The 14651-nt window shown below is 40.8% G+C and overlaps 1 protein-coding gene across 1 annotated transcript in view; it reads left to right on the top strand.

The window, feature by feature from the left end:
- Nucleotides 1-14254, top strand: part of prima1 (proline rich membrane anchor 1) — a 61369-nt gene extending 47115 nt beyond the window's left edge. Inside the window, exon 4 of the mRNA XM_021612212.2 lies at nt 9423-14254. Coding sequence (XP_021467887.1) covers nt 9423-9522 — 100 coding nt within the window. The 3' untranslated portion in view covers nt 9523-14254. The remainder of the gene's footprint in view (nt 1-9422) is intronic.
- Nucleotides 14255-14651: the final 397 nt, after the last annotated feature.

The following is a 14651-nucleotide window of genomic DNA, read 5'->3' as shown; positions in this document are numbered from 1 at the left end:
AGTACTTATTTAATGTGTGCTTGCTTGTTACCGGAGCAACCGCCAAAGACAGTACTTTTGCAAATGTAAAAAAACAAATGGCAGCTGGTGGCAGCTGGGTTATTTTTCTCCCGGAACTCAGCTCCGCAATGAAACATCCCATGGTGCCACCATGCGCGCACAACGCTCTACCATACAACACACACACACACACACACACTCCAAGTCTTATGTGGATGGATGGGGATTGCAGGTGCTAGCAAATACATTTCTAAAGAGAAGGGGAAGAGCTAGCACAGCACATTCCAAACTGGGCCAGGCTAGGATGGGGGACATGTAAATATAAATACTAGAGTGGCCTTATTGGTTAGGAGTTCCCTGTCCAGGGATACTCTGTAGGTAATGTGAAATGTGAGTGTACACCCACACAGTAAATTACAGACTTAAAGGGCAGGAAGAAACTCACTAACTATAATTGCTAGCTACAGGTGAATAAAATAAACACCCACATAAAGTCTCTTAATAGGGCGTTGGGCCACCACTAGCCTTCAGAACCGCTTCAATGCGCCTTTGCATAGATTCTTCAAGTGTCTGGATCTCTATTGGGAAACTGGGCATTTTTATACACTACATGATGGGATGTTAATTGCTTAATTAACTCAGGAACCACACCTGTGTGGAAGCACCTGCTTTCTACAATATACAGTACCAGTCAAAGCTTTGGACACACCTACTCATTCAAGGGTTTTTCTTTATTTTTAGTATTTTCTACATTGTAGAATAATAGTGAATACATTAAAACTATGAAATAACACTTATGGTATCATATAGTAAAGTGTGCGAACATATTTGAGGTTCTTCAAAGTAGCCACCTTGATAACAGCTTTGCACATCTTGGCATTCTCTCAACCAGCTTCATGATGGAATGCATTTACATTTTTTATTTCACTAGGCAAGTCAGTTAAAAATAAATTCTTAATTACAATGATGGCCTGGGTTAACTGCCTTGTTCAGGGGCAGAACAGATTTTTACCTTGTCAGCTCAGGGATTCGATCTAGCAACCTTTCGATTACTGGCCCAACGCTAGGCTACCTGCTGCCCCAATTAACAGGTGTGCCTTGTTAATTTGTGGAATTTCTTTCCTTCTTAATTCGTTTGAGCCAATCAGTTGTGTTGTGACAAGGTAGGGTTGGTACACAAAAGATAGCCCTATTTGGTCAAATACGATGTCCATATTATGGCAAGAACAGCTCAAATAAGCGAAGAGAAACAACAGTCCATCATTACTTTAAAACATGAAGGTCAGTCAATGTGGAAAATTTCAAGAACGTTGAAAGTTTCTTCATGTGCAGTCACAAAAACCATCAAGCGCTATGATGAAACTGGCTCTCATGAGGACCGCCACAGGAAATAAAGACCCAGAGTTACCTCTGCTGCAGAGGATAATTCATTAGAGTTACCTGCACCTAAGATTGCAGTCCAAATAAATGCTTCACAGAGTTCAAGTAACAGACACATCTCAATATCAACTGTTTAGAAGAGACTCAGGTCTTCATGGTCGAATTGCTGCAAAGAAACCACTACTAAAGGACACCAATAAGAAGAAGAGACTTGCTTGGTTCAAGAAACATGAGCAATGGACATTAGACCAGTGGAAATCTGTCCTTTGATCTGATGAGTCCAAATGAGAGATTTTTGGTTCCAGCTGCCGTGTCATTGTGAGACGCAGTGTAGGTGAACGGATGATCTCCACATGTGTGGTTCCCACCGTGAAGCATGGAGGAGGGGGTGTGATGGTGTAGGGGTGCTTTGCTGGTGACACTGTCTGTATTTTTTTTAGAATTCAAGGCACACTTAACCAGCATGGCTACCACAACATTCTGCAGAGTTACGCCATCCCATCTGGTTTGCGCTTAGTGGGACTATCATTTGTTTTTCAACAGGAAAATGACCCAACACACATCCAGGCCGAGTAAGGGCTATTTGACCAAGAAGGAGAGTGATGGAGTGCTGCATCAGATAACCTAGTCTCCACAATCACCTGATCTCAACCCAACTGAGATGGTTTGGGATGAGTTGGACGTGAAGCTAGTTGAGAGAATGCCAAGAGTGTGCAAAGCTGTCATTAAGGCAAAGGGTGGTTACTTTGAAGAATATCAAATAGGAAATATATTTAGATTTGTTTAACACTTTTTTTGTTACTACAGGATTCCATGTGTGTTATTTAATAGTTTTGATGTCTTCACTATTATTCTACAATAGTACAAATAATGGAAAACCCTTGAATGAGCAGCTGTGTCCAAACTTTTGACTGGTACTGTATTCTTTTTATCCCTCATTTAATCAAGTGTTTCCTTTATTTTGGCAGTTATCTGTAGTTAGCGGTGTGTGCGTTAGTAGCAGACATTGTGTGGTGACGACGTCACCCGCCCTGAGACCTAGAAGTTCACTGGGTTTTCTAGGTCAGTGGTAGGACTGTACTGCGTATGAAGTGTTGTTGTTTCGAGCCACCTGGTTTGAGCCCAGGTCAAGACAGGTAGGGATCTAGCCCAATAGGCAAATCTGACACGTCTTATTGATGTCATTTTTGGTTGATCAAAATAGACAACCATAATATTACATATTTCCCTGGTTGGTTGGTAAAGTTGGTTGTAATATGATTATATTGTGTCTTCTCAACAAGAAAACCATCTTAAACAGTTTGTGCAAAATTTGGACGAACAGCATTTTCACAGATTTGTCTGCTCAATAATGTATTTAAATGTGGACACCCACGTCATAAAAGTTCATCTGGAAGTTCTGGAATTTACCAGAACCATGGGAACTTACCATTACATTGCAAAAAACATGCTGCTGAACTCCTGAACGTTTTCTGAACTCATACTTTGAGAGGTGTTTTACAGTTCACCCATATCAATATCCCAATTTGAATTTCAGCTCATCTCTGGTGGACGTCCTACAGTACATAAATGGTACCGTAGATCTGTCATGATACAACGGGATGCGTGTGATAACGAGCAGCATTAGTTCCGGTGCTTTGGACAAATCACGATTTCACAGGTGTTAGCATCTTTTGAGTTTCGGGAAGGGGAGGGGACATTTGGCCCATAGACTTGCCCGTGAATCGCAAAGAGAGAGGGTGGTGCTCTTCGTTACGGTTCCTCTTCTCTTAACACATATGGACCCAGAATTTAATTGAGCATCTGACCAATTACACAAGACTTTAGTTCTGGGTTAACCAAGATTACATTTCAATTATTATCCTGAATGTGTCATGCTGTCAGGTTTTTTTATGCTTCTTTTTTTTATGCTGCTGTAAATAAAATATATATTTGAGTAACGCTCAAAGTTGCATCTGTTTAATTAATGAAAATGTTTATACATTCAAGCTCCAGGAAACATTAGTCTCTGTTTTGGGTCACAGTAGTATTTACTGCATAGTGTATCATTGTGTACATAGAGATAAGAAGTGCTGTACTTGTAAATGTTTACTTGATCTCCATTTGATGGTAATGGTGATTGAAGTCACTGCTGTGACTGGAAGACATGTTTGCCTTACCACTTCCCTGTGAAGACACACACACACACAAACAAACACACACACACACACACACACACAGTCAACCCAGGCAGTCGCCAAGTCCTCTTAAGGACCATGGGAAAGGGTCTGGTCGCTGCTAGGACCTCAGTCTCAAGGTTTTGCTGTCCGTCAGGAGAAGGAGGAGAGGAAGGTTTGAGTGTGTGTGTGCGCGTGTGCGCGTGTTTGTGTGTGTTTGTCAGCTGAGTCAGCCCAAATGAATGGAGTGACACAGCGACTCTGCTGAAAGCTAATTTCTTCACTCTCCCCCTGGCACGTTATGTAAGGCCCCAAGGCCCTGAGCAGAGAGCTACCACAGAGCTGCCAGTTACAATGAGTACGGCTTGACCAGTGGCCAAAACAACAAGGACTACTACAGCCATCAAAATAACTACATAACTTCTACTGCTGCCTATAGCCTACTCATCTTGAGAAGGAACTTGGATCATACATGGCTTCTTTTGAAACAGATCAGGCAGTTTAGTCTACTTCTAACAGAGGCACAGTGACTTTCAACTTATGATATAGGCCCTACAACATTTGACTCACTACTTTGTAACTGAAGAGGGGACAACCAATAGAGGAGTGGCTTTTGGCCCCCGCAGCAGCCATTTTGGGGCTTGATAGTTCTCAGTCACTCACTTGCTCAGGATGACTCCTTGAAAAAGACAGAGGGCTCACTAGCAGAGGGACAGGAGTGATGGTGTGATTATAGTAAATTAATCACAGACCCATGGCTTCTACTTGAGAATATTTATTCTGTGGTTGTGTCACTGACTCCTCTGCCACTGAATGACTATATGGTCAGCATAAGGAATTAGCGTTAGCCTTGACAATGAAAGACTGGGAGTTTGGTGCCCTGACTCATATTCAGCAATGATCCATGTTGTCTTCTCTGATAGACCCTGGTGTACTGTATGTATTATGGTAATGACCCTTGCATGGCATGGTAGCCTGTAGCAGCAGACTATGTTTGAAAGCATCTGGGGCCCTCAATTCGTGTGCTGTGAATTTCTTTGCTGTGAACGTCAGTCTCTGGTACTGTACCATGCCTTCAATCGGTGTGTGAAGAAGGGCGCGAAGGGTAGGAGGCTGTTGCGGTCTGCAAAGATTGTCTCCTCACAAAAGATTTGACCTTTTAAATGGCTGACTGAGCTTACTGCATTTGAACAAAATGGGTCTGCTCTTTCGTACAGACCCATCTCCTGTCCGTATCATGAAAAGTTCCATGCGCACCTCCGAAACCTCTTTGTGTACCTAGCAGTGGATACGATCACATGCACATTTCAAATGCAGCTCGTGCAAGTTAACAAACACGTAATCACATGCTTATCGTCTACAACATTACAGATGTCATCAGAGGATTGATTACCTGGAAATCCAGCGAGGCAAAGTGAAATATCACAAATAGAGTAATAGAAGAATAATATAATTGTTGAACATAGCTATAGCCATCAGTTTTGCATGTTTTCATGGTCATCACTCGCTCACTGTTAAGTTTGTCAAGGTCCCAGCATTAGCTATCCTGCTACAGAGCTTGTTGATGTCGGGATGTGAGCATATTACTCGAATGTGATGTTCGATGATAAACAGAAAATGGTACTATGCCCCTCATGAGTGCACATCCTCAAGTCCTTGAGGATGGGCCATATTCAATCAAAATCATGTTTGGAGGACAGATGGCCTGGCTACAGGACGTGTCTCATCCACCCATCTTTGAGGGACCCAGATTGTTTTTACAGTATCACGACAAATGAGCAAAAGCATTCCCGACCATTGCTGAAACTTTGAGAGAGGTGGCTCTGGGGAAAGTGACTGGATTAATGTGTATGGGCTGAGTGGCTTCAGAACTGAGAAAGTTTCCCATTTGTTTGTTTTTAAGAGTTTCAGACAGACAGAGGCCTTGTATCCCAAAACCGTCACCATGCAAAGTTGAGATACCTCATATGCTGATATGCTGATTAAGTATGGGGCGAAAAAGGATAATGCCAACAAAGGGGATTGTCTCACACTACAGCTACGTATGAGGAGCATATAGCCATTTTCAGTATCTTTCCCTGAAAAAGCAGACAGCATATCCAGACTTTATTCTGGTTGAAAAATCCAAGAGATCTTATAGTGAGATCTGTATGTCCATCTTATTTGTCTGTTACCATTATGGACACAGCACGACGGTCCACATCATCTAAAAGTGACATTATGGGGAGAACGAACACAGAGCCCTCCCAGGACCTCCTGGACACATTGATCAAGCCCAGTCTTGCCATCCCTGCAGGGACCCATAATTGAGTTATTTGGGTCCTTGCCTGAAAGGGTCACATATCTTGGATCTCTTAATTAGGGGAGCGACAGGATGGGTAGGTTGAGTTAGGGAAGGAGGCCACTGTGTTCGCTCACGGGGCCATTAAAGGCAGCAGAAAGTCATTTGGAGAACAGGATAACTCACTTTGATGACCCTCAGCAGCTGTGAATCAGCCACTGCAATACACTGCTCACTGGCTGCATTATACCAGGCCCAGCTCTCTCCCGGTCTAAGCTCTTAAACGCTGGTGGCCATTTTTTATTCACAATTACAAATTAAAGCTGTTGTGTGGATTTACGTCTTATCTATTTGTAGGGAAGTATACCTCTTCGGAGAAGTGTCACATTTTCCATTTAGATTCCATTCTTCTTATTTTTTTATTAGATGAGTTTAATGTGTCACATGCATTAAACTCTGACTAAATCCTTGTGTGTAGCCAGTAACTTCCCCAATAGTATGTTTATGGTTTAGATAGGCCTTCCTCTACAATCATAATATCAAATGGCTTTCGTAACCAACTCCTGTGTGCTTTTTCTTTTAATCACAGTGCTTTTCAACATAATAGTAGGTATACAGTAGCTTGGAGTCTATTAACTATTGATCTCAAGATCTTCAGATCTTTGACCTATGCTTAAGACAGATTTTTGGCAGAAAAGACAAGTGATGTACGCATTGGCTTCCGTGGAGGGCAATGGAAGATGTTACACACCTCCTCATGAAATGAGTATCAGATGGTATGATTGGTTGACTGAGGTTTGCTCACTTCCATCCAGTTTGGCTACTTTCCTTGCTAGCATTTGTTAGAATGCTAATGGCTTGATAGGCAATATGTAGTATTCTGTGCATGGCTAGCCAACTAGCTAGCCTTGTCTAGTTTTTATTTCACCTTTATTTTACCAGGTAGGCTAGTTAAGAACAAGTTCTCATTTGCAACTGCGACCTGGCCAAGATAAAGCAAAGCAGTTTGACACATACAGCAACACAGAATTACACATGGAATTAACAAACATACAATCAATAATACAGTAGAATATATATATATATATATATAATATATATATACAGCATGTGCAAAGGAGGTAGGATAAGAGAGGTAAGGCAATAAATAGGCCATGGTGGTGAAGTAATTACTCTATAGCAATTCAACACTGGAATGGTAGAATGTGCAGAAGATGAATGTGCAAGTTGAGATACTGCATTGCAAAGGAGCAAGATAAATAAATAAATACAGTATGGGGATGAGGTAGATTGGATTGGCTATATACAGATGAGCTATGTACAGGTGCAGTGATCTGTGAGCTTCTCTGACATCTGGTGCTTAAAGCTAGTGAGGGAGGTAAGAGTCTCCAGCTTTAATGATTTTTGCAGTGCCCAGAGGTACCCAGAGTAAACTGTCTGCTACTCAGTCCCAGTTGTTAATTAATGCATATTATTAGTATATTTGGATAGAAAACACTCAGAAGTTTCTAAAACTTTTTGAATGATGTCTGTGGGTATAACAGAACTCATATGGCAGGCAAAAACATGAGAAAAAAATCCAACCAGGAAGTGGGAAATCTGAGGTTGGTCGTTTTTCAACTCATTCCCTATTGAAGATAGTGGGATATTGGTCATGTTGCACTTCCAAAGGCTTCCACTAGATGTCAACAGTCTTAAGAACCTAGTTTGATGCTTCTACTGTGAAGTGGGGGCGAATGAGAGGGGAATGAGTCAGAGGTCTGGCAGAATGCTTTGAGCTCGTGATGCTCGTTCACGTGAGCACGATCTCTGTTCCATTGCTTTTCTACAGACAAAGGAGTTCTCCGGTTGGAATATTATTGAAGATTTATGTTAAAAACATCCTAAAGATTGATTCTATACATCGTTTGACATGTTTCTACGGACTGTAACAGAACTTTTTGACATTTTGTCTGCTCCTAGTGAACGCGCTTCGTGACTTTGGATTTGTTTACAAAACGCGCTAACAAAAGTAGCTATTTGGACATAAATTATGGACATTATTGAACAGAACAAACATTTATTGTGGAACTGGGATTCCTGGGCGTGCATTCTGATGAAGATCATCAAAGTGAATATTTATAAAGCTATTTTTGACTAATGTTGACTGCACAATATGGCGGGTATCTGTACGGCTTGTTTTTGTGTCTGAGCACTGTACTCAGATTATAGCATGGTTTGCTTTTTCCGTAAAGCTTTTTTGAAATCTGACACAGCGGTTGCATTAAGGAGAAGTGTATCTAAAGTTCCATGCATAACACTTGTATTTTCATCAACATTTATAATGAGTATTTCTGTAAATTGATGTGGCTCTCTGCAAAATCACCGGATGTTTTTGGAACTACTGAACATAACGCGCCAATGTATATTGAGATTTTTTTTAACAAAACATATATGTATTGTGTAACATGAAGTCCTATGAGTGTCATCTGATGAAGATCATCAAAGGTTAGTGATTAATTTTATCTCTATTTCTGCTTTTTGTGACTCCTCTCTTTGGCTGGATAAATGGCTGTGTTTTTCTGTGACTTGGCTCTGACCTAACATAATCGTTTGTGGTGCTTTTGCTGTAAAGCCTATTTGAAATCGAACACTATGGTGGGATTAACAAGAAGCGTATCTTTAAAATGGTGTGAAATACTTCTATGTTTGAGGAATTTTAATTATGGGATTTCTGTTGTTTTGAATTTGACTGCACTTTCACTGGCTGTTGTCATATCAATCCCGTTAGCGGGATCTCAGCCCTAAGAAGTTTTAAGAGCAGTTGGAGGCCACAGAAGGAGATTTGTATGGCATTGAAGCTCATCTGGAGGTTAGTTAACACAGTGAAAGAAGGGCCAGAGGTATACAGAATGGTGTCGTCTGCGTAGAGGTGGATCAAAGTATCACCAGCAGCAAGAGCGACATCATTGATGTATACAGAGAAGAGAGTCGGCCCGAGAATTGAACCTTGTGGCACACCCATAGAGACTGCCAGAGGTCCGGACAACAGGCCATCCGATTTGACATACTGAACTCTATCAGAGAAGTAGTTGGTGAACCAGGCGAGGCAATCATTTGAGAAACCAAGGCTGTTGAGTCTGCCAATAAGAATGTTGTGATTGACAGAGTCGAAAGCCTTAGCCAGGTCGATGAAGACGGCTGCACAGTAATGTCTCTAAGTTGGCAGGCTAGCTAGCTGCTGTAGCTGAAGTAATAGTAAGCTAATAGCTATAAGTAATTGTAAACAATTTGAACCTATCTATCTAGCTAGATTGCTAGCTTCATTGTATCCATCTGCAGTCAAAATAATATTCTCCCCACTTGTGTCGCAAGCATAAATGCTTTTTATCTTGTGGAGGGTGCATGCACATTTCACTTTTGACTTGCGACAGATTGGTCAATGCTTGTCTTCTCTACCATGAATGTGGATATACTCTTCAGAGTGAATTGATTTCAAATGAACTAACTAGGGAGTTAAAGGACACAGGCGCAAGACATAGAACAACTGTATGCATCAGATGTAGTCACAGGAGCAGTACTGTTCACATGTTGACATCTGATTATTTTTGTCACCTGTGTCATAGGAAACCCCTACGGAAGGAGGAGAATGGAACAAGCCGAGGGGAGTACGCCATGAGCTCGCGCAGCAAGAAGACGGTGGACACCAACAACACAGGGGTGTAGGAAGTGCCCAGATAGAAGGATCACGGCAACCACAACCCCAAACCACTAGAAATGACAAGAAGCCCTCCTTGACTTTGAGAAGGCAGGGGGGCTGGTAGGAGGGAGAGTATGAACTTGCAACCCAACAGCAAATCATGCTTCAGACCATTGTGGGACCATATGAAAGAGAGCTTGGCCGTAGGTCTGTGAAAGAGAATAGCATTGATAAATATATTAATCCGGGTTTGGAACTCAGTAGCTGACTCCTTCACACGCAGGGCTTGAGGGCTTAACACTGGAAGCCTTAACGGGATGGCTCGTCTAGTGTGGACTCGATGTCTAGCGGGCACTCGATAACAGCTGCCAGCACATTGGCCAAATCTGTAAGTCCATACATCACCTTGGAGACCCCTAAGTGGACAGAAGCGACACGAAATACAGAGGATAAAAAATCGCATGCACTTTCTGTTGAATGCAATGATTTCTGTCTTTCTCTTTCTGCACTTCCCGCAACCCTCCACGTTTCATTGTCTTGTCCCCCCCCTTCCCCTTCCTCTCCTGCCTCTGAAGGTTCCTTGATGACGCCTTTTGTTAATTGACATTCTACTTGAAACACAAAATCATGTTGATGGACAAGGATTGCAGTGGTCTGTACACCAAAATATGACAAAAGAAGAACTGTCATCGTGAAGAGTTCAATGTATTGCTTTTGGTCTCTGACTATGCAATTTGAAAGGATATGAGATATGTTCCCAAGGGTTGTTTCCTTATTATGAAAATAGGGCATGAGAGTATCCAATGCCGACCAGTTATGAATCCTGTTTAGTGCTTTCCGACGCAGATCTGCATTTGAATTTCTGTAGTATGTGTACTACAATGTGTATTAATCAATGAGAGAACTCAGCCCATAGAAATACACATATGTGACTCAAAGAGTTTTTACAGGGGCTATATTCAGTGTGGATTTAGCAAAATTACATCATGATGCACAGCGGAGCAACTTCCTGCTTACAGAAATGTGGGCATGCCTCAAGAGGGGGCTCAAATTGGGAAGAGCCAATAGCGGCAGTCTTTCAAGTTTGTTCATTTGTTATTGCCCCGCTGTGTATGATGATACAATATTGCTGAGTCTACCTTTAAGAAAGGTATAATTAACCTTTTTATTTTTATTTGTAAGTATATGTTTCCCCAAAAAATGCATTCCAAAATTGCATTCTGTACTCTTTTGTCAAAGTCTCTATTGTAAAGTTTGGCTCCAGGATTCAGTCTTCTGGATTTGGGTTAATGACCTACACCTTAAATGCACTGAAAACTTTGGATGTTAGCATTGCCTATGGGCTTTCCACCCTTAACAAAGCCAGGGTTCAGCATTTCATTAATGGCTAACCTGCAGTTTCTACCCTAATAGTCTACTGGATACATATCTAAAAGACAGTTGTAAAATTACTGCGCAGGAGGGGCGCTCCAAAATAAGGGAGGGGTGTGCTTTGGGGAGGATTGTGTCGATTTTTATTGGGCAAAGGGGAGGGTATTGCATTTTCCCCCTGGTTTATATTTGCTGTTTTGCAGGTTTTCCTATATAATTTATTCCATCCTAGCCAACTTTACCCATCTGCTTGCATGGGCCTACCTTATACACTAGCCTATGCCACAGTACCCACATTGGTTGCCGCCGACGGCTCTGGGCTCATATTTGTCACACTCGTACCTTTGATATTTGCCACTCCAAAGGCCACAAAACAACATGTTTTTCAGAATAAGCCAGATTTCGAGTGCTTCCATGAAAGCTTTGTGGTGCAGAAACGTGAAGCGAAAGCCACGGTGTAATCAATCAGGAGGTGGACAGCACATGAGGATGAAATTATGCTAATTGACTAACAACAACAGATCTATGTGTTGAAGCCGATTTCTTCCTATTTAAGAAATGAAAGGCTATCCATAGATTTGTTGGCCAATTCGTCCAATAGTGTCACCACTCCTTAAATACCTCTGTGTCCGTGAATGGCTTGGTCTGTTAAGTTAAAACCAGTGCTCGAATTGAAGGAGTAGGCCTATGTGAGGATATGCCATAGCCTACTTTCTTGTTAAAGAAACTGGCAAAATCATACCCCTTGTTAGGTTAAGATTTTGAAGAAATTAAAACGGATTCTGCATATATAAAGTGACTTTATAACAATGTTTTTCTCCCCGATGCTTTATGCTAGAAACAAGCTGCAAAATGCCCAGAGACGCAACTCAGATGCATATGGGGAATATCTTTGGTTTGTCTCTGTCATTCAGAGGTTAAGCTATGAAGTTTTATAGCCGAGAATATAAAAAAAAACATTGCTTGGGAAGTAATCTAATAGGCCTACAATGTGTAACTCTGTCGCTACCAATTGAGCTATTCACTTTCTCTAAAAGGGAAGATTTTTAAACCCAGGCAGTTTTTAGGAATGCGCTTGTGACCGTCTCTTGTTGGGTTAAGCCATGGAAGAGCAGCCAGCAGTTAAAGCTTACATTTTTCTGCGTCGGGCTTCTGTCTGGGGTGGCAAGTAGGCTACAATGCTTAGAATCATATAACATCTTAGATTTAATTATTTGCAAACAGCGACAGTTTGGTTGCAAACAAGACACACTGGTTTAGCATCGGAGAAATGTGGTAAAATTAATACATATCTCTCTGTTCATTCTTCGCTGAAACTTCTATTTTCTAAATCGGCCTTTCTTTTGGGACATTTTGGGAGCGACAGTTTCTCTTGCAACCAAGCGGATTGTTTTGAGGTAATAAAAAGTAGGGTAGGCTGCCTGTTTTTCCCCAATCAGCGCACAGATAAATAGACATAAGCTACAAAACGAATTCACCTAGAGACATTTTGGTCTCTATTCCATCTGTAACGCTGAAGCGTGACAGATCCTGAGACAGATCCTGAGATAGATCCTGAGACAGATCCTGAGACAGATCCTGAGATAGATCCTGAGACAGATCCTGAGATAGATCCTGAGACAGATCCTGAGATAGAAATGTCAAGGTATTTTCCGATTGAGCTGACGAATGCAGAGTTTACCGTGAACATTGCCTTTACATTTCAATCACGATGTAAAGCTCAACTTCCACGTTGTAGATTGAGTAGAGCCGTTTATCTACAACAAGTATGTTATTGTCATTGAATTAGTGATGTACTAAACATTTTGTGTTCAAAATGGTGTTCAAAATAGTGTAGGCCTATGAATCGGGCTGCTATTATATTATGTTCTGGCCCGACGACTATTAGCTCAGAAAAAACGATATAATTTTTATTTTTTTTAGCTAATATCTTCAGTCATGTACATTGACTAGAATTGCATGGTATGTGTTTATAAAAGGTACTTTTTTTATCTGACCTGCAAATATGCACCCCCTGATGGTATTTAGGAGGTAGGCCTACTTTATCACTATTACTGTGGTTGTAATCATTATTTTGAGTTAAGTCAATGAAGGGGGAGGGTATTTAATTATTTTCAATTACAAGGGGAGGGTCATGTGAAAATATGTTTTACGTTGGGGAGGGGGGTGCATTTTAAACGTTTTTTTAATGACGTCTCGAGTTGGAACCCCCCCTCCCATGCAGTAATTTTCGAACAGTCCCTAATAGCTACCGCAGTAAATTACTCCACCTACAATATGTCTGGTACTGCATTGTTTTCAAGGTGTGTTTCCTAAAAGCATTGTAGCTAACATGGTTGATTCTCCAAGTCAATGTACCCGATATCATCATGAATTAAATGTCATGCTCAAATCATCCCAAAGTCTCCAAAAGGGATTGTGTAGAAATGTGACTTGGTGAGAAGTCATTGACCTGGTTAGAAGCCATTGCTAATATTGCATTTGATTGGAAAATGCTGTAAGCCGATAGTGGTCAGTAGATGCATAAGCAAACTGATTACGGTTAGGAAGGTTAGGAAACAAACATGTCATTTTGTAATTTGGTTGTACTATCCCTTTAATCTACGTAAACATTGGGAACATTTTGACGTGTATCCTTTTTTTTTTTTTTTGCCGAATGATCTGCCTGTGGTTAGATCAAAAAGTGATATTTCTTCTGAAGAGTGATTCTTCCAATCCCCCTCTCTCTAAGGATACACAGCTTTAGTGGGCTGTAGGGAAGTGGGTCATAATGGGTTAACATGCTGAAATTCAACATACATTAAAATCAAACATTTATTCACATCAGAAGAAGAGTAAAATACAATGATAACAGAGCTCATAGATCATCATCTTGCACACAAAGGTAACTGTCTGTATGTCCAAGCTGTCCGTCCTTCTTCATTTCATGCTACAAAAGAAATCATACTGGACACAATCTTTGCATAGTCTATACCTACAGCCCATACAGTCTATACCTACAGTTAACTCCACTACATGAACATAGTGGTGTATTATAATGTACAAAATAAGTATAACAAAAATAGCATGAATGTAAATATCAGTATTTAAGACTTGTCTTCTTGACTGTTTCTCGTGTGTACAGAGTAAATAACATACTGTACGTTTATAGGATAAAATATTAAGAAACAAGATGTTGAAATGCTACCAGTCTGAGTTGAGTCAATGTTGTTGTGTGTCTGGAACAAGCCATTCATGTATATTTGAGTAATTAAAGGTTGTTGCACAATGTATGCATCACATACCAAAACAATAAATATATACATATATATATTGTGCATTGAACTAATTTAAATTGCAACCTGCTGACTTTTTTTTAGTTTTCAATAAAATTGTACTATTGAATATGATCTATTGTCAGTTTGTTCCATATTGCTTCCTCAATGAATCCAAGACTGTGTGGATCGTTGTTGGAGGGATTGTACTGTTGCCAATCAATCAGGGATCAACCCTTTGAAAACACATGGTGCACATTTCTCACTGATGTCAATGCATGATTTAATAAACCCCCCAAAAATCTCAAATTGGGATTTGGCCCTGAAAAACTTGATGAACACAACATTGGAAGGGCAAGACAGTCAATTCAACGTCTATTCCCCGTTTGTTCAATATAACTTCATTCAAATGACATGGAAACAACATTTATTCAGCCAGTGTGTGCCCAGTGGGTACTTACTTTTAGTCCTCAAGGACCTCTATATACAGGGATTTATTGCATCAGGCTTTCTATGTGTGCTTTATTCCT

Source organism: Oncorhynchus mykiss, chromosome 8, assembly GCF_013265735.2.
Source record: "Oncorhynchus mykiss isolate Arlee chromosome 8, USDA_OmykA_1.1, whole genome shotgun sequence".
Classification (NCBI taxonomy): domain Eukaryota; kingdom Metazoa; phylum Chordata; class Actinopteri; order Salmoniformes; family Salmonidae; genus Oncorhynchus; species Oncorhynchus mykiss.
The sequence above is the reverse complement of the archived record's forward strand: the minus strand, read 5'-3'. Positions and strand labels throughout refer to the sequence as shown.